We start from the raw sequence: 22,429 nt of genomic DNA on the forward strand, positions 1-22,429 counted from the left end.
GTTTTATGCATTTTATATTAAATTTTATTTATCTGTTTCGAGGTTTTGTATCTGTCTTCACATATAAAGTGATTTTAATTGATTGAAATCATAACCCTCCAGCAATAAATCAAAATAGTTTGTTACCGACGAACTATATATAACTGTGGTCCCATTGTATGGAGGCTAACGCTTATTCAATGAGAGTGAAGGCTTTACCATGCAGCCAAACGCGCAAACAATTTAGGTATGGCGGCATATAATTAGGACGCTAGACAGGATCAACTGCACAAGGTCTACACGGAACTTGTCTCAGCGTTCAGAAGAAATTAAATTTGTATTCAACACGAAAAATGTTACAGGAGAAACTTTATAGTCCAAGTTGCTCATATTGTACACCCTATTCTCTGGCCGATGAAAAAACATATTTTCAAAGTCTACGCTTGCTTAAAGCCAAATATTATCTTAAATTACTTGTGATTTTTGAATGAGATAACCTCGCGATTACTTTAAATTCACACCCTGTCAGAGTAAACTTTCAGACACTGAGGTAAGAGACGTTTCTAATGCTCTTTACTCGAAAAAGTGTAAAGAGGGTGATTTAAAACTTTATTACAAGAAGAGGCTGACTAAAAACTTTTCCGTTTTGTTACTTTTCTTATTAATGATAATTGACAACGAACTATTAACAAAAATAACTTTATGACTTTTTAGAATTTATATCAAATTTAAAACTAATAAACTTATATCTTATTCAAAGACCACCTATGCCTATTCTGTTAGTTAGTTACAAAAGTTGACCACCAAAGGCGTCCATATTGTTTTAATCTATTTTCTTCCCGTTTACATCAGATTCAATCTTTTATAATCACTCTGTACAATATATAACTGAAGGTTTTAATATCATGTAGTTACAACACATTCATACTAAAGATGATAATGTCTGTAAGATAAAGATAATATGATCTTTGTCTTACTGATTGTAAAAACAATAATAATAAACAATAACAGCAGCAGCTATTTATTAAAAGTTTTACAATCATAAACTGTTTCGTTGCGCTGCTTGCTTCTCGTACACACACACAAGTTTTACAAAAATGTTAATGATACATAAGCGGTTTTAATCGTAAAATTATGATTCTGGTTCACAATCAACTTAGTTATTATTATACTTCAAGTATTGGGTGTCTCATTAATTACAGTTTCATTAATGGGTTTCAGAATTAAGAAACCATAGTTATTTGCAAAATTCTGTTCAAATGAGTTAATTAACAGTCCAATAAAAATGGCCCACTTTTTAATGATCTAGCCCATATCCAACTACTGTTCTAAGATTTAAGCCTACTTATTACTGCCATATTAACTGCTTGACATAATAAGTGATTTAATTATAAATTTAGTGTTAAGATCAGCGACCATATGCAGGCCTCGTGGAATCAATTGCTTTTATATATCTGAAGGCCTATTGAACTCCTGGATCACCTTTCAGCAATACACAATAGATCCAATCTACATACGTTATTGAGAAAGGTACGCTTTTTAAATAAATAGCTTTCGCAGCTCTTTAAAAGAATTTTATTAAAATTTTTCTAATAACTTGAAATATTCCGCTACTTGAAAGTTTCAGTGATATTTGTTTATAATATAATTGATTGCAGTAAGTCGAAAATTGATAGGTTTGCGTATTTTATCCTAGCTACCTTACTACCAACCTTAGGGAAGGGAATAAGGTTTTTACGCAGACATACAATAGCGTTGGAAATAATATAATCGATATCGATAAATTTTAATAAGTGGTATTTCTTAGAGAGTCATTTTGATAATCCTAGTACCTTGTAATCTTATTTGTAACTTTCCTCAAATACGGCAATACAGAAAGAAAATTCTCATAGAAAAACTTGAAAACTCTAAAAATAGAAGACGGATGTTGCAAATGAATAAACGTCAGCAGTCTTTAAAAATGAAACTGTTACAAGTAAAAGAACGTTGTCCTCAAGATAAAAGAGAATTGCTCGCGATTTTATTCCCAAATTTTCTCATGACCTTATTCATATTTTAATCAGAGGTAGGATGCTTGACTATTATGTAACAGGTTCCGGTTTCGATTCCCACTCAGATTTGTATATTTTTATATCTGATATTTATGCCAGAAACGCTTTCAGATTGGTCCAATCTGTATCTGAAATATTCATACACATTGATTTTATGTATTAAAGATGATGATATTGGGTAAGAGATTATTCTGATTATTATTGTTATGAAAACAGATGATTGTTTCAAATCAATGAATCGATGACGACGACATTCGTTTGTTTTGTTCGTTCATCCGTCACCAGTTCTTATTTTTATTTTTATAATTTTTTTCTTTTTTATAAATATAAATAATAAATTGAATAAAATGCTTTCAATTCCATTCTTTATTTTTATGATTATTTTATTCATAAAAATATATTATTTTATCATTCCAATAAAATACAATTATCTATGAAATATTGTTCAGAATATAGTTTGACATTTTTACGTTTTTTTTTTATATATATATTTGTGGTGTTTCCATACACTTTAATCTTTTATTATAAATTGGAAAATATTTCTTATTTTATGAGTAAAAGAAAAAAAACTGAAACATTTGTTATTAATCAATGAATTCAGAACAATAAAAAATATTTTCTGATAACGAGTTTCGATTAACCTTGTTCACATTCTTGAAGAAATATCGATCTTTAATCGTTCATACCGTAAATTGAATAGTATCGGCAATGTTATTTTTTGTTACTGGCGCCGAACGCGCGTATTTTCATACGCAGTAACACATCGTAAAAATTCAACTTATTTTTCTTTGATTTTTTATAATATGAAGGTAGTGCTTTTTCAAAGCTAGTGCTTTTTCAAAGCACATGAAAATAAAATTCATTTATTGGCTAGACGATTATAATTCTTGAGAAATGTCAAACTTATCATACTTATCATCAAATCCCTTAGTTTTTATCAAATTTCGAATCATTTTTTTAATTCAATTCAAGAACTACAAAAACTGCGTTCATTTGACAGTTGAAGGAGTAATTTTTAAAATATCAAACAAAACCTCGTTCGAAGATTCATGTCCGTATCGATTTCCATTTTTCTATGAATCAATGAAACTGAATTTCGCGTCTTATGAATCTATTTGATCAAGAAAACTAAAACAGACACATTAACATGAATTTACTTTTGTAAAGTGGCTCTTAGTTTGATCGATGTAGCTTCAAATCACTAATTTCATTGTAGATTTAGCATGTGAGAATCGGTCTTCTGTGGCTATCTATCTCACCAGTATCAGAAAATTGACTTTCTCTATATTAAGTATTTATTTACTCAGTTACATTTATTTACGACTGTTTAAGTGTTAATAGTTACTTTGCGCCACACAATTTATTTTTTATCTAAGAATTAAGTTTTAAACATTTTAAAATTATTATTCATTTTTTTAGTTGTTTGAAAAAATTAAATTAATGAAAACTGAAAAAGGAACACAAAAGTCGAAGATTCTACTCTTCTACTTTTTGAAAAAACGGTTGCAATACTTAATTCAGAAAAATAAGTATTTGACAACTTAAAAATAAAAGTATGAACAAATTTTGTTTTTAAACTAAGAATATATTTACATGTTACCGTGTTAAGAACATATTTTCTTGCAACAAGTACTTTTTTTTACAGTATATTAGGATTGAAACAGCTATAATCAATATTTGAAACTATAACTCAAAAAAATTACTCAAAAAAATAATATAATTAAAAATACATGCAAATATCACATATGCTACAATTTTTATGTTTTATGTTTCAACAAAAACAAAAAAAAAGAACATAATAAAAATAATTTGACATAAATATTATGTTTTTTAATTTTTATTTAAACATCATTTTTGTATTTTAAAATGTTCATTCGTTCATAACATAAGTTTCAGCAGTTGTAACAAACACACTCCAAGAAAACTATTTTTATTTTTATGAATGAAATATATATTTTAGATAAAGAAATGTACATAAAAAATATTGTTAAATTGTTTCAAACATCTTATTCTTTATACTTCACTTCACTGTTTGTGCTAATTTTTTTTGTATTCTTGCCTTTGCCAAATATTATTATAAATGTTAGTTTTGATGAAAAATCTCTTACGAAATTTATATTCGTTGTTTCAGAATGAATTTATTTAAATGAATGTATCTGTGTGTTCGTTAAATATTTAAAGAATGAACATGATATTTTTTAATAATGGATGGGTTTTTTATTCAAGATTTTTGAACTAGTTAATAAAAATAACTATTAAAAAACGATTAAGTCTGAAATGTTCTCGTACGTAAAGGATTCCACATTTTAAATTCTAATTTTTAGTATTGGATCCAATTGTGATCTCAGGACTGTAGTAGTGGTTTAAATCCGCGAAAGTGGAAAATTTGAGAATTTTAGAGGATTAAAAATGGTTCTTAATACCTAAGGTTGTTTTTACATCTTCTTGTAATAAGTGTTATTGGTAAGTATTCGTCTAACAATGTATTTGACCCATAGATTCACAGTCAATTTTTTGAAATCCACAATAATGACTTATGACGCAAAGCAGTCAAATGATAGTCAAAAGCCGGTTTTATATTAAAAAACAACAACAGTGGTCTATGGAATGAATAGACCACTAAAAGGCTTTTTCTTATAAGATAGTTCATGCAAAAATTAGGACAGTATTGTTGTAAATTACTAAGTTTTTTTAGTATCCATATATCAATTTCCCGCATTTTGAAATTAATGGATCAATGTTTGCTAACATGCTATGGTTTTCTTTACTTCATGTGGCTCATAATATTTACAAAAGAGAATTCTAATTATTCTTCTCACAAGCAGTATGCTAGGAATGTTTCTATATAAATGGAAAATCAAATGGTAAACAAATTAATGTGAAAATGTTTCCTCTTACCTTGCTTTTTTCTTGTTGTTGGACTAGTTGCTCTCTAACCATTTGTAATTGGTGAATCATTTCAGATAGCCGTCGTTCTTTTTCCATGAATGATTCACCAGCTAATACTTGTTGTACTTGTTGTAAGGCTGCTGCCCCATCCATTTGAAGTGTACTATTTTCTTGTGCATTACTACTATCACTGTAACAAAGAAAAAAATATTTATATATTGTCGCATTTTTCTCAAGGATTTGACTATTTGACTGAAGAGACCTTCAGAAATGTTTGACTGTAGCTGCAGACAGGTATTTGGCAATGCTTGGCCATAAAATACAGATTTTATGATTGTTCGTCTTATGGGGTTTGCTGTCATTGATGAGACAGGTATGGCAATAGAAATAAGGAGGATCAAGACTAAATAAAAAGTGCCCATTCCAAAGCAGCAAATAAGGCTGCTCTAGTGTAAGTTATACAAGAAATGCGCAAAGTAACAACATTAAAATAAAGATCTATATTCTGGTAAATTTTTGAACGGTTATTTACAGCTGAACACTTTTTTCTTATTAACGATGGTTCTCCGTATCTCTACCCAACATAAGACAGGTTAAATTTGTTAAGTATTGTAATGAGAGAATAGAAAGAATTATAATTTTCAGATGCGTCCATAAGACTACTAATTTTTCCTCTGTATTATGATATGTATGTCTGTTCTGCAGGTTAGTTAAACCTAACAAAGTGGATATGTGTGTATGTCTGTGGTTTTGATGAAAGCTGAGAGGATGGAGATTGGATGATTGGTACACACAGGAATTGTGAGGAGTTCATTGTGGAATGTACGAAGAGTTTAGATAACTCTCTTCTTCAATTCCAAACATACGTACAGACATACATATTACAAAACTCATTCCGAAACAAATTGTGAAAAACGTATATGTTAATAAATATAATACATACATGTTTATGTACACAATGTTTCTTTAATATTGAAGGAAGACCGTTCTTTGTTTTTGAAATTAATCCTAAATATATGTATTTCTTGAAATTTTTTCCAACAAGGCACGAAGGATGACTATAAATAGAAAATTGTCACCATGGAAATAGTATATATTGAAAGATTACTCTCATTTTAAGTGTACGTATTTTTAACCCCCGAACTAATTTATATTTTGTGTATTATTCTTTGAAACGGCAGAATAGATCATGTAGAATATATACTAGAGCAACTACTTAATGATAAAAATGAACGTATTTTGTAGAAAGCATAAATATTCCCTTTCTTAGAGTCATTGAACTAATTACAAGCTAGATAATGTTACGTTACATCATATTGGCTTTCGATGAGAGACACACTTAGGCCATAGAGCCCAAGGTGATACCATATATGTGTTTTACTACATTTTCTGCTGAAAATTTCATTTATAAGCTCCACAATTATTTTGAGAGGCTGAGTTCACCTCCTTTATGCATATACCACCACAATCATTAATTCATTAATTTTTTGTTGTGGCGGTGGAAATCGAATCCGCTACCCTACGCATCCCGCGTAAGAAATTGCTTACGCATTAACTAGCAAAGTTGCTTGGGTTGACACTTAAGAGCTAAGTTGACATAAATTTTTGAAATTTCTGTAATATATATACGAAATAATGTTTGCTATTTATTATAAATCTACCTTGATAATTGTATAAACTAACTGTACATACATATGTATATTATACAAATCATCATCATTACATCTCTACTGAATCTCTTTTCTTTTAATCATCATGTTCTATTATGCCCCGCTTTTATGTAAAATTTTATCTAACCATTCCATCTCTCATACAGCTATTCAAAACTTATTTAGATCTATTTTACTAAACATATCTATAGCTATTCTCTATAATAACTATTGCTGGTTATTGCTTGCTAGTTACTCTCAACTCTCAACTCTCTCAATGTTCTCAACACACAGACAGAACACAGAGCTACATAACTATTTGTTTTTTTGTCTTGGATTTTTCATCATTCAAACAAACAGTTCTTTTTTTATTATTTTGCTTTATTTTCAACTATTTATTTATTTCTTTATACATATTATACGGAGTGGCCTAAGTTAAAAGAGCAAGACTTCTTGAAATAATCATAATTTCTGCTCCCATATGTAGCCTGGAAAGCTTCTTTTGCAGAATCAGGGTTGTTTAAATAATATTGTGAATACTGCTTCTTATAGAAAAACGGGTACACAATGTCTCAAGCATGGGGCATAACATAATGCTATTGTATTTGTAATATAGTTAGGGACGCTAGAGATTTTTTCTCTAATCATAGAGATTTCTCACCCGTATCTCTATGTGACTCGAAACAGGCTATGGATCTCTGAAAATTTTCTTTTAAATAACAGGAGTCTGGCTTTCATTTTTGTTGTGCCTTTTGACTAACTTTGGTTCCTGGACCTTAATTAAGGCGGAATTAATTTCAAAAGACAAATCTTTTTTCCTTTTTTAGATATAAATATTCTTTGATCTACTTTTCATTTATTTTAATTATATAAATAAAACTTTTATAGTTGTTATAATAATTTGTAGAAAATATAAATAAATAAATCATTATAAATAAAACTTTTACAAATAATAATTATTGTTTGCATATAAATCCGAGTTTGATTTTTGTAAAAAAAACAACAAAATAACAGAAAATACTTTGGAATAGACCTTCATTTATTACGATTCTTTGTAAAGTTGTTTATTTGTTTGTTATTTTAATTCTAAAATTGCAAACCTATTACCAACATAAAGAGATGTGATACACAATCATTATAAAGTTAGATAAGAGCTATTATTTCTGGAAGTTTAAGCGTTAAACAAAAACTTACAAAATAAATGAACACCAGCTATAAAAAAACTAAATAAGTTTAAAAGGATTTTCATCAAATTTTAGCAAGAACCTCCAAAACTAAACTTTTCTTTAAAATAATCCATGGAAATAAACCCATAGTGCGTAATGTTTTGTAGGAGATTTAAAAGCAATTGAAATACTGAAATTCTTTTTGAAGAATCCGAGCGCTATATTATCTTTCTTCCAGTAACACGCGCAGGTCAACAATTGTGGGAACATCCTAGCGGTTTCAACGCCTGCATGGATTTGGAGGACAGTTGAATGCCAAAACAATTATCTGTCGATTAAATCATTATCGATTTCTGGACCAAGTAATTACCAAGCCCACAATGTCTTTTTAAGTGCTCTATTTATTGATATAATGGTAATACCCGTTAGCTAGTATTTTGGCAAAAATAAACTCAAGCAAATTGTTAATCGCAATTTGATTTTATAATTTCTTTCGTTTAAAAAAATTAACCGGTAATAAATAGTGTAAATAATAAATAAATAATTTTTTGGTTACTTGATGATTGTCTTTAAAAAACAATTATCGATGCGGTCATGTGTAAAAAATGTTTACTTAAAAAACATTAATCTAACTAAAATCATCGTTTTACTGGTGCTGTGATGGTTAATTGACTGTGAATTTGGTTTAAGGCAACATTTATAAACACAATAAACCTATATCCATATAATAATATATAAATATAAATACTTTACAATAAAAGTTTTTTTAAGATGAAAGTCACGACAATTTTAACAGATATTTTAATGGATTAATGAATTATAAATATAATAAATAATAAAAAAAGAGTACTCATAAGTAGTAGAGCTACAACTTCAAGATCATATTTCTCCCTCGTTAGATGCTTCTTCTATTAAAAGATTCTTCTTTTTCTTGAAATGAGATTTTCATCTTCACTATGTTCTTGAAATATTTTTTCATGTTCTTGAAAAAAGGAAGCAGGGAGCTGGGAGGCTCACACCAAAACATAATTCTTTTAAACTAATTTAACTAAAAATCAACCTTTAGATCAATCCTGAGGAATCTGGAAAAAGACGCGCGTTAAAAGACCGAGTAAAGTGATTCTTCTTTGGGAATCCGGTCCAAATTGCTTAAATAAACTACCATTTATAACATCGTTCAGCTTAGTAAATCCGAAAAACATCAGATATCCTCAAAATCCCGTTAATCGTTACTCCTGTTGAATTACGAAAAAGTACGTAAGTCTTTATTTTTGGAGAATATATGATTAAAAATTATATTTTTAATTTTATTAAATACAATCTTATTATATTATAGATAAATGATTTATTAATTAAGGTCATTTCTTTCAACGAGTTAAATATAGTTTTAAAGGGGCCATCACACTTAACTTGTGAAAAAAATTTTATGCAGTAAGTTTACGTAAAGTGTTTGTAATGTTAAAAGTAATCAAAAGCCTTTTTCGTTTATTGAAATTTAATAATTTAATATTTTTTCAAATCATCAATAAAATTCTTTCAAGAGGCTTTGTAGATTCAATTTTTATGACGATATGCTAGATTGACTTCGTTTTCTGGTCGTATCTTATTGAAAGTAATCTGCGACTCAGATGAGGCACGACGCGACGTTGATGTACAATAAGTGAGAAATAAGTGAAATGGGAAATCCAGAAATCATTAGGTAGCTGAAGTACAAATTGACGTAGGGATAAACTCAGCCTATAGGTAGAATTTTTCATAAAAGTAGTGGCTTGTTCGGTAAAGAGGGGTTTGCTGTGTGGGAAGCAAAAAATCATTTCTACCATCGCATCAACTAAAGTAATAGACAATATCGAGATAAACAAACAACCTCATAAGCAAACAATAAGCAATAAGATGCGTGATCGAGATCGATATTGAGATCGACATGCGAATAAATTCTTAGCTTGTTGATTAAAAATAGTTCTTAGCTTGTTGATTAACAATAGTTCTTAACTTGTGGATTCTGAACCTTGATACCTTGAACCTTGATAATTAGAGCCTTGTTTGCACAGCTCCACAAAGAATCAAAACGAATGTATTCTCTCGAAATTGAGGATTGCAACGAAGAAGAATAGATGTTTAGGCTCTAAACTAAACAATAGTTCCCTAAAAAGCAACGTACACATACATAATTTCGGTGATGTGCTTACAAGTAATAATGACAACAAGGAACTTTGGCTGGGTTTTTTGTTTGACTTGCTTAGACTTCGCACTGTTTTAACTAAAAAGACGACAAAAGAGAAAGACAGAACCGTTGAACAGACCTCAGAATGAACATAACATGAAAACATATTATATACACATAATACATAAAATACGTTTTCCTAGCTTCAGATACATCATTTAGAGTAGGTACTGTTTTTATAAAATAAAATGCAACAGACGTAAACAGTCTTCAGTGTTGTTGCAATGAACATTATCTGGCCATCATGATCAGTAAAATGTACTTATAGTTACGACATACTATTAATGGTCATTTTTACTTGTTTATTTGCTTTTGTGTACCAAACAAACACACATACGAATCTTATATACATACAGATTGGCATACGGGGATGTGTGATTTTGGAAATGCCGTAAAACCCATCACTTATTCCAAATTATTTTATTACCCTCTTAATAAAAAGCATTTCAGAAAATTATATAAAACAAATTTTTAATTAATTAATAAATTGTATTTTGAACTAAATATAGTTAATACAAGTGAAAAAACACAACTGACTGAGTTAATCGTTGAAATGCCATGTATAGACAGTGTTGATGACGCAATCGTTTGTTTTTTGATGTCACATAAGTAAAGAAATATATCCACTCTTAATTAGCTACACATTCATAACTAATATTCCCATACCATAAATGTTGCCCCTAATTTGCTCCCTCGTGGTTAACAGTGCTGTTTACAAAAAACATTTTTTATATTTAAACTTTTGTTCTATTACTAACGGTTTATAAGATGGGTCTTACGGACCCAAGACCCAATTGACCTATGTTGGTCATTTACGAACTCGACCTCATTTTTTACGTCCTTAGGATGCTATGAAAATTTCAGCTGCATATCTCTTTTCGTTTTTGAGTTATCGTGATGACAGACAGACAGACGACAGACAGGCAACCAAAAATGGACTAATTAGGTGATTTTATGAACACCTATACCAAAATTTTGTTCATAACATCAATATTTTTAAACGTTACAAACTTGGGACTTAACTTAGTATACCTTGGTATATTTCATATACATGATATAATAAGTAAGTGATAAATTAGTTGGATCAAATAACTGGTGAATTTTTCCCGTGAGGAGATGTGGCCTGATGCGAAGAGTGTGAGAGTGCGAAGAGTGTACCAGGATAAACGACTACCAACAGTTGAAGCACTGAAAGAACAAAACAATGACTGAAATCCTGCGGACTGTGAAGAATCACTGAATGGACGTCGTCTTACTGGAGTTATTTTGTAAACTCAGTTACATTTTGTTAATTTTCTCAAATGTATTTTCTGTAATCTAAAAACACCATTTATAATTCACTTGAAAATACATTTTTTTAAATTGTATTTGGTATGTTTTTGTTTGACAACGTTTTCAAAATCGCATTCTTCTTTTCCCCATCCTGTACATACATTCACATTAGTGTTCTGTTTCTTCTCTGTGTTCACAATCATCTTATTCTTTTCTCATTTGCTTATATTATTTTTTAGTATTACATACATTTTAATATACTTTACTTCTTTGCAAGAGTGTATTCTTTTCTACTTTTGTTGGTACTGTCGTCGACTTTGTAAAAACTTTACAATTAGATATCTTTTTGTATTTAAAGTATATTTGTGTATGTTGGCGTAAGAGAAGAAAATACGACAGATACAAGAATGTCTATCGTTTTTTAAGTACGATTATTTAAGTCTTGCCTAGAAAACGGTTAGATTTCGAGACAATATGCGAAAATAATACTCTCTTCATGGAAGGAAATATTATTTCCTTCACGATAAGGCAAGGAAAAAAAGATTGAAAAGAAATGAAACCGAAAAAAACTGAATTGAGAGGAGTAAGATATACCTTTAGTATGTAAGGAGTAGACACACAATAAGTGTTTAGAGTTTTACAACATTAATTTGATTATGAGAAAGTGGACAAAAATTAAAAGCTGACGTGCTTAATGAACAAAGTTTTGATAGTTATTTTACTTTTTTCCAGCTCTAGAATGGAAAAAATCTCACGAATAAATGTTCCGGACAAATTGAGATTCCCAGCTAATATGAATGAAAAAAAATTCCTTTTAGCACTTTAGGAGCACAAGTTTAAAAATAGTAATATCCAAATCGAAAGTTCCAATATCGGAAAGGAGCAACAATTATTTTTAGGTATTTTGTCAAAGCTATTTTTGTGTAATTATCCAAAAGACTAGACATTTAAAGGCAGGCCGTATTAAATTTATACCGCCAATTATATTTGATACAATAAAATGTATTATATAGAATGTGGATTAATAAGTAAGTACCTAGTAAAGTAAAACTATTAATTCTTATCTATTTTACTTAAATATCTTTCTACAAATACAAGTCACTAACTCTTTGAACGATGACAACTCAAAACAATAAATGGTCATGTATGTTCAATATAATATACTTGAAGCTTGTATTCATAGTCATTCTTTAAAACACACTTGACTTATCTATTCTGTTACTAGCAGTAATATGTTTTTTTGGATGAGAGTTAATTTTTCAGCCTAAAAAGTTCATAAATACATAGGTAAAGTATCGGATAATTGTTGGGAACAAAGATCTCTTATATCACCAGATTAAGAACTTAAATTGTCCTAAATACCAAACTTTGTATGGGCTTTTATTATAAAACTGTTGTAATATCTAATTGCACTTGGAATTGCGTCTGAAATAGTTGTATCGCAGACTTCTCCTGAATCACACACCTCAGATTTAAGACAATAAATTTTTTTGCATTTCAACATGTTTTTTTTTTAGTTCTATAAAAATCCTTATATATAATAAATTTGAAAGTAAGAATATTTGCTTGTTTGCTTGTTTGTTTGTTTGTTACGCTTTCACACAAAAACTAGAGCATTGATTTGAGTGAATCTGTACAATAATATAGTTCATACATCAGAATAACACGTGTGCTATAATTTTTAAAGATACATAATTTATAAAACCTATAATTTATAAAAAAAGTAGGCTTATTTTTTTTTTTTACATTTCATAAAACATGAAAGATAAAATTTATGGCCTTATCATTCACCTTAAAGGCAATAAAAAAAAAATTAATTTTATTTTATTAACTTTTTAAAGATCTTGCCAGTGCGGGCGGAGCCGCAGGTAAAAGCTAGTATCATAATAAGTTTCGTAGTCATTTCTAAGTCTTTCAATGAACAACTATGAATACCATCCAAAAGAAAATGTACTAAGGAATTATCGTACAATAAAAAAAAATTCATTAAAAACCCATTGCAACGTTATAATGCACTGTTTTGTAAACTGATACATTTGTGTTTGAAATGTTATTGATGAAAAATATACTATCAATTAATAAAATAAATACCTAACATAGAAATAAAGTACCTTTTTGTATTTAAGTAAATAAAAGTGTATACATAATGTCAAACAATTCAATTCTTTTTTTATTATTAAGATCAGTATCCATCTTGTATGGAGTCTTTTTAGCTATAGAGCGCTACGATGCGCTACACTTTGCTCGTATTGAAATGGTTTCATGGATGCGTACGTATCATCATTAAAATTGATTTTATATAATAAACATATTAGGTAAAATTATTTTATATTTGTTTTAAATTAAAAAGTGTACGTTTAATGTACAGTGTTTTGTTTTTATATATAAGGCTATTTATTATATCAATCAATAAATGCTAATTTAAAATAAGAATTATTTATTTAAAAAAAAAAAAAAAAAATTAATTCAAGCCTGAAGTCATTGATTGAATCTTTTAGAAATCAAATTAGGTATGTAGTTTTCTATTGGACAGTTAAATTCAGCGCATATAAAAACTATTTTTCATTGTATTCATAATGAGGCTAACAGATAGGGTGTTTCCCATGTTTCAATCGTTACTAAATGACAATATATTAAGTAACTTGAATTAAAGTTCAAGTAAATATTAGATATCTTATGTTTTGAGAACCCAGTTTCGAACAATACTTACATAAAATGTTAATTACGAAACTAAGCATTATCTCAAAGTATTTTTTTATGGATTAAAAGCCAGGCCAAAAAAAACTCGTTGAATTTACTAAAGCTGATAATTTGAGGATTGGTTATAGTAGCTGTGTACACACACATATTGCGGTCAGTCAAGCAAACGATGGAACAGGGGTCAGATATATGCTATCGAAACGGTTAAGTATTACGCGGTACTAAAATAAATTTACTAAAACTGAAAATTGTTATACTGATTGTATATTGCATATAAATAACAGTTATGATTGTCAGTCCGTTAAGTGATAGAACGAGGCAGGTCAGTTAGCTCTTTTTTATGAACAATAAATAGGTAAGATTCATGATTTCTGTGGTATTTAAATGAATTTATTAAAGGTGAAAATTGTTATACAGATTGTATATTGCATATAGATAACAGTTATGACAGTCAGTCAGTTAAACGTTAGAACAGGGCTGGTCAGTCCGCCTTTATTTATGAACAATAAATAAATAAGATTCGTTTATGATTTTCTTGGGATTAAAATGAATTTAATCGAATTTTTTTTTGGTCTGGCTCTTCCATTATTAACAAAGAATCATCATATTCCTTATCAAATAAGTAAACAATTGGAAAATTATTTTCACAAGTTAATAATGTGAGCATTTTTTTTTTACAAGAGTAACTTCAACATGTATAGTTTTTGTTATTTTTAAACTTATATAATAACTAAGTAGCTCTCTTTATCAGCACATATTGGATAAAAGCTTATTAAAAATATTATATTTCATAATTTTTGGGTAAAAGCTTTTCTTCATTCATTTTTGATAAACTTAATAATAATAATGTTAAGTTTAGTATATAAGTTGATATAAACAAAGATTATAGTGTATAAAAGTTTTTACTTGATGTTATATGAGAGATAAAACACTCAAACTTTTTAATCAAAAAATAATTTTTCCTTTTCTTCTCTCTTTCTTCCTTGTATCACGACTTCATTTAACCATAAAAACATTACACTGCATTACTTTGTAATAAGTTGGTAGGATAATCGCTTTTGTCTAATTTTATCAGGATTAAATAAAAATACGTTTTTCCTTTATGGAAATATACAATCTGATGAAAACATTCACATAGCTCGAAAGAACTGTGTAAGAATCTTATAATTTTCTTAATTCTTCAATTTTCAGTGATTCCATTTTATGTTTTTACCCTGTGTATATGCGTCAACCGTAGTACCTCAGTTGGGTAAAGCGTAACCAATTCCGTACATAGTATGCCTAGGATTGCGAGCTCGATTCCTGCTGTCATGTCACAACAAAAAATTAATTTAATTAATAGTTGTGATGGGCTGTTGTAGTGTCTGATATGTGCATGAAAGAGGTGCACTCAGCTTCTTAAAATAATTGAGCTGCTGATAAATGAAATTATCTCAGGAAAAGGAGATAAAAAAACATGTATGGTTTCATAGTGGATCGTATAGCCTAAGAAATATTAATGCTAAAATCAAAATTTTGGTACTGATGCTCCTAAAATCACCTAATAAGTCCATTGTTGTCCATCCTTTAGTCATCTTCATACCTGAAAATGGAAAAGAGATAACGAAATCTTTTACCAACCTTTTTTGAATGATTTTGACTTCTAGAACAATAAATGCACATAGTTCATATTTGTAACAAGCATCGATAACGCAGTTGGTTAAGCTGTAGACTTAGAACAACAAAATCAATAGTAATGCAAACTGGTTGAAATCCGACTTGAAGAAATTTAATTTTTTTTAAAATAAACCATTAAGCAGGTTTAAACCTTTTATTTTTCTTTATCTGTTCGTGTAGTTGTGACAATCATTTCAATATTTTGTTATATTATTTATAAGTGGTAGAACCGATCAAAAAGAGATTGTTTAAAACTATGCTGCATTTCAAAACAACAAAATTTGAAATTTTCAGACAGTATATTACTTTCATACAAACAACTCATGCGTTTGTGCCAACTTCACCACTCAACCCCGTACGGTATTTGTATCACATTCATGGCACCATTCGCCATATATGATCTCGTGATGAGGTTGAGACAACCTCATATCGGTTCGTATTAAGAATTTTTTTTCACTGTTCGTTTCTCATTGTTTCTATCAAATTTTTGGTCAACTATATGCCAAGTATAATAAATTTTAGCTGGCTTATCAATATATTTACGGTTTTATGATAATTATACTTTTTATTTTCTAAATGACAAATAATTAAACAATATTTTTATAACCATTAAATATAGCAGGGCTGGGCAGTCATATTAAAAAATTATTACGTACAAAAACACTGAAATTTTATATTTATATAATATTTACAATGATATTATCATTGTTTCTCTTTTGACATAATAATTCTTATCATTTAAATATTTAACAAATTTTTAACTGTCTGTCATCATAAAACTGTTTCATTCGCATCAACCCTTTTTATTTTTCTGTGATGTGATGAACAGATTTAAGCTATTAGTGGAAGCGTATATAGGGCTCGTTCACCCTTTAATGTTTTCTATAATATTCAAATTAATATTATATTATTGGGGTTAACGATATTATATGCATTAAATAAATAATATTAAAGTGAGTACAATAATTGGTTTATATTATATTACAAAATATATATTTTTTATTAATTTGTTGTACAGATTCTTTAATGAGCTTAAACTTTAAACTATTACGGTATAATCATTTTAGAATACCTTCATTTTAATTCGGAAAACCAAGGTTTAGTTTTCAACAAGTTTTTACGTATTTGCTTTTCACTAAGGAATATTTAGACCATTGATTGATTGACCGATTAGATGAGCAATTCTCTTCGTATCACCCAAAAACTCTACGAGACTTTGTATCCGAGATTACAAAAGAATGCGATTTTTGAATTTTTGCGTTAAACTTCCCTAAAATAATATGTTTATAACATTCCCAAAAAAATTTGTAAATGTTAATATCGATCAAATTCAGAATACAAGGTAATTTTGACCCAAAAAAACACAAATTTTTGTTTATTTAAGTATTGGTCGAGTAGTTACTGAGATACCATTCGAATATTCGCCGGAACATTTATACGTTGTAGAAATTTCCCATAATATCTGAAACATCTCTCCCAATCGTCTAATAAATGCGATTTTTGTATTTTTTTGGGTTAAAATTACCTAAAAATTTATCAAATTCCTTAGCTAAAATTTTTGTGTGATTTTTGCTATTTTTCCAAAGTAGTTTCTAAGACTTCACCAAATTATCCAAGACCGTGATTTCTATAATCAATTTGAAGCGATGTTTAGGAAATTCATTGTCTATGGTTCAAATAATCCAAATTTTCGTTATTTTTGATTTCAAAACGGCAATTTTGATTTCAATTTGGATACAATTCATTTGGCTACATAATGAAACATACCATACAATATATGGGGCCGTTTTTAAAAATTAAAGCTATGTTTATATCCGTTTAAAATTGGAAGAGCTTAAAAAGTCAAAAATTTCCACCAAATAGCAAAATATCTTTTCAGCAAATATCAGATTTAACAAATTTTATTGGGCAACTCGCAATACAGCAGTGGTCTATGAAATAATTCAATAATTAACAGAGTAGGCTAAAATTTTGCACAGTTTTGCTGTAATTTACTACGACTTCTTAATATCTATTTTTAACCCCCGAACTAAAAAAAACGGGTGTTTGAGTTTGATCGCTATGTGTGTGTCTGTGTGCGTCTGTCTGTGGCATTGTAGCGCCTAAACGGATGAACTGATTTTATTTTTTTTGATTTTGTTTGAAAGGTAAGTTTAGGGTTCCGTACCCGAAAAAAACAAGAAATAAGCAAGTAATTTAATGAAGAGTGTTCGTATATATGTTTTAAGTGCGTTTTTAGGGTCCATTAGGAATCAAAAAATTCATTCGATAAAATTGTATTATATTTTGCCTTAAGTAACAACATAAATTAACTTTATTCTTCTAAAATAAAAAATAAAAACATGATTGATTTTACTCTAAAACATCTAAATATTTAATAATATATAGTTTTGTGTGTTTGTAAAAGTTAGTTTATGCAATTGAAGTTAAAGGAAACCAATATTATTTTGTTTATATATACATATGTATAATAAATGTACACAGGCAACACTCAAACTCATCCTGTTTATTTACCAGGAGGGTATCCTTTCTTCCCAAAGTAAAGTCAGTTACTTCACTCACTGTTACTATACTCTTATTATATGAAGAAAACTATAAGTTGTTGATGAAGAGAAAAGCTCTTATATATGTTTGATACCTTTTCCATTTAGTATATTGTAAGAAAGACGTCAATTTTCCTTCTTCTGTTACATGATAATACATTTTCGAATTTTCTTTGTAAATATGTATATCTATTTGTTTCAATAAATGCATTTAATATATTAAAATAGTGTTCTTTGATTGATAAAAAGAGTCATAAAAATGAGTTCTTAGAATAATTAAAAATGTTTATTTTACAGATTGAAATAATTTTTTGAAAAAGAAAAATAAGATCCTTACAAATTTGAGCCCTTAAGTTAGCTAATTAATTATCCCAAATTATAAGCCTACCTAAACATATACTTTTGAATTTCTTTTAAACTGCTTAAAAATGATTTTTAACCCCCGGCGCGCAAAAAAAGAGGTGTTATAAGTTATCTGTCTGTGGCATCATAGCTCTTAAGCAGATGAATCGATATTGATTTTCTTTATTTGAAAGGTAATGGAAAATATTTTTAGCTGTTTCAAGAAAATCGGTTCACTTTGGAAAGATATAAAGATATAAAGAGTTTAAATTTTGTAAATTTTATTTGTTTGGAAACGTAATATTTTCTTTAAGCCAATTTTCAAGTATTATAAAATAATCAAAGAAACAACATTCTTAATAACTTTAGTTTGCGTTGGTAAATTATAATGAAATTTATTTTCTACAATTATGCTTATGAGTAATTACAATATTTTGTTTATCAGGAAAGGTTTTTTCTTTATGAGCACAATTATTGGTTTTTTGAGACGAACTCTGGAATTATACTTCTTATCGTACGTTATCGTTGTGATTAGTTTGCTGGTAAGGAGGAAAAACCAAAAACAGTGTAACAAAAAAAGACACCAAAAACTGACCATTTTTACCTAGGTAACCTAGAAAAAGCCATTTAGCTTGCCATTAATTTTGCGATTTTGCAAAAACAGTTTTATAATTTTTCGATTGTATTTTTTGTCAAAAGTAAGTACAAGCACATTGTATGTCATATCATAGTAAATATACTGAAAAATAAATGTAGGTAATATACGCACATATTGGGTTGACTACTAAATCAGAATATGTCCCTTTTTTAAAAGTAGCTATAAATTCTTTGAAGAATTTTCGAATCGAAACAAGTTTTTAACTTCCAAAATTAATACCTCAAACTTTTAGAAAATATATCTTGTGAATAAACGCGGTTCCCACTGGGCGCCCACGACACCTCTCATTCTTTTTGTATTATTGATCAAGGTTTTCTATCATTAAAAACCAGGTTGTTTTCGTTTGTATATATAATATAGAATAAGTATTGTCCTGATTTCTTACTTCCAAGAACAACATATCCCCCATTTTCCTTCTTCCTTTAACTTTTTCTAAAGATAATAAAAATAAACAAAAGTAAATACTTACCTTACAAGTAGGTAAGTTTATATAATATAAAAATATGAGGTTATATTAATGATAAATAGGTGAGTAGCAAGCATCCAGTTATAGTTAGCTCTGTACAATACTTGTTATATTTATAGAGTTTGAATGAAATACAATTTAAATATATTTTGTGTATCATATTAGATAGGTAGGTTAGCTAACTATAAGAAAAGTCATTCTTTTTTATGTTCATATGTTAGTTTGTTACACATATATCATAAATACATAAATGTATTCTATAGATCGAAAATCTTGACCATAACACGAGAAATTATGAACTGCAAAACGCATCTATACGGCTTTTACTATTTCGTTATTCTATTTAGTAAAAAATTTCAGATTCAGTTAGAGTTTTCCATAGGTAGGTTCTCATTAGAGTTTTGTAAAGGTAACTGAAGTAGCTTGAACATTGTATATGTATATAAGCTTTTATTGTACTAAAAATTAGAAGACAATTCTTGATATTATAAATTGAGTGCGTTTAACTTTTACAAATAATCATGTATTCGTTTAACCTATACAAATACTCATTAGAAAAGAATTTTCTATTTTTAGGTACAATAAAAGGTTGTTCCTAAAAAGTTTTTTTTATTTAAATTTTTTTAATTAATTATGAAAGTAAAAGTATATTTTGCAACAAATGAGTAAATAGTACGTGGTAATGGAATTATTCAAACAAGGTTAGTCTTTTTCTACTCGGATATCAGCTCTCTCTTACTGCACTTTTCCATGTATTGAAAAATTTTACCATTTTATCATGTATTTACCAAAAGTATGAGCAAAAAAAGTTTGCACCGATATTTGATAAAACCAAAGCTTATGGTTAATGTATCTTAAAACTGATCGAAAAACTGCAAATTTTATGTTTCAGAACAATAAAATCTATAGTTCTTTTGGAGGAACATTGCTTAGAATAACATTTGCTGGTGATTATGGCTTGGCTATGTTGTAAACAATATAAGTGCTCTGATCACAATTTACTTTAAGTTTGATTCAAGTTAAAATATTACTAGTGTCCATCATCATATCCTTGTGTTTCTTCGTTTCATAATAATATAGATGTATATATATGTTATATAATGTATTTCCCATCTGTATTTTACATTTGTAAAATAGGGTCAAGCCACTGAATAATGTAAGTGCACCATTGATACATACATACATACATACAAATAGATGCTACTTATTATCTTATACTACAACCCATATTATTTATTTTCATTGCATAACACAGATACAAAGATACAAATACAGAGTGTCCCACATTAGCTTTCGATTTAGCGATTAATTCACCAGTTGGAGGTCTAAGATCGTTTTTTAAGAGATAGTGGTGGACAAAATGAGTCGATATACACTTGCTTGTGGTAGAATATTCATAAAACCACTTCTTTACTGAATGGTATGTTAAGAATAATCTTATCCTAGGGAATTGCTAAAAATTTTTTATATTCGTTATCAAGGTTAGAAAAAATATTATTTGACGATAATCGTCGAGGACAACTGTTATGCCAATCATCCAAAAACAATAAAGTCTTTTAATTAAAGTGACTAATTGAAATACAGGCTCAAATTAAAAATGTACTGAAATTAGTTTGTAAGAATGATGTGCTAATCAGTTCTGTTCCAATCTAAATCGAAAGTTTAACTCCCGAAAATAAATTAATGAAAAAATTAAACAAGGGGCACTCTGTATAAACATATATATAAACACATACAGGTTGTTTTATCAAAATAATATTATAATACATAATATAGGGTTATGTTTATGTTAATTCCATAGGGTCCATTGTATACTCATAAACATCACAAGATGAATAAATAATATAAATATTTAGATGGGTATTGAATTGACATTATTATTGGTTATAAATATATGAAATATTTACAAAAGGAGTTTAATGGATGTATTGATCGCAAGCTATCGATGTTTTATATTGTTCGCATTGCTACATCGGTAAAATCCGAAGGTTAATTTAAAAATTCAATGTTAAACATATAAGAAAGAGTTCCTTGTTGAAGAAAAATCTAAATTTACTTATTTTTGGATAACAAAACATCTAAGCCTTTTCCTAATTTTTAAATACAATGATAAGAAATCTTCAGTCGACTGCCATCGTAAAGTATAAAGAATTATCCCAACATTTGGTTAATTAGAATTTCAACAAATATTAAACCATATTAATTCAAGACTTTTTTCGTAAACACATCATGGAGGATTCGATTTTCACAATATTTCAATCGTATGGGTATTGTCTGCTTCCTGAAAAAAATATTTTTTTAGCTTTCTTGAGTAACAAGAAGCCTAAAAATCGTGAAAATATATTCTATATATAACTATTGGGCAATCCGGTATTCCATTATGAAAGATTTCAAACGAATCAAAAACTATTCGCACTATCATCAAAGCAACGTGATTTTTGTATTATTTGAGTCAAAATTATCTTATGTACCAAGTATTTTCAAATTTCGAATTGCAAAATGAATTATGGTCATTTCGATTTCCAGATATAGATATTGCTAGAAATTCTATATGGAAGTGATAGTTCAGGGCGATTTCAGAGACTATTTTGAAATCAAATCGTCTAGTCTTTAAAAGATTTGAGCTTAGACGTTTTTTAAGATCCTCATTAACTTTAATTAGAGTCCAAAAAAATTTAAAAGTTAAAAATAACAAAATCGTATTTAATTTAACCATAAGATGATTAATTACTAAGATATTGTCAAAGATTCTATATGAAAGTGATATCAAGGAGCGATTTCAGAAACTATTTTGAAACAAGTCGCCTTGTGTTTAAAAGACTTGAGCTCAGATG

General features: G+C 28.4%; 1 protein-coding gene across 2 annotated transcripts in view; it reads right to left on the minus strand.

Moving 5' to 3' along the window:
- LOC123298114 (transcription factor Sox-5) overlaps window positions 1–22,429 on the minus strand; it is a 367,059-nt gene that overhangs the window by 183,583 nt on the left and 161,047 nt on the right. For both annotated transcript variants that reach the window (XM_044880019.1, XM_044880021.1), the window contains exon 3: window positions 4,929–5,109. In XM_044880019.1, coding sequence (XP_044735954.1) covers window positions 4,929–5,109 — 181 coding nt within the window. The remainder of the gene's footprint in view (window positions 1–4,928; window positions 5,110–22,429) is intronic.

Source organism: Chrysoperla carnea, chromosome 4, assembly GCF_905475395.1.
Source record: "Chrysoperla carnea chromosome 4, inChrCarn1.1, whole genome shotgun sequence".
Classification (NCBI taxonomy): Eukaryota; Metazoa; Arthropoda; class Insecta; order Neuroptera; family Chrysopidae; genus Chrysoperla; species Chrysoperla carnea.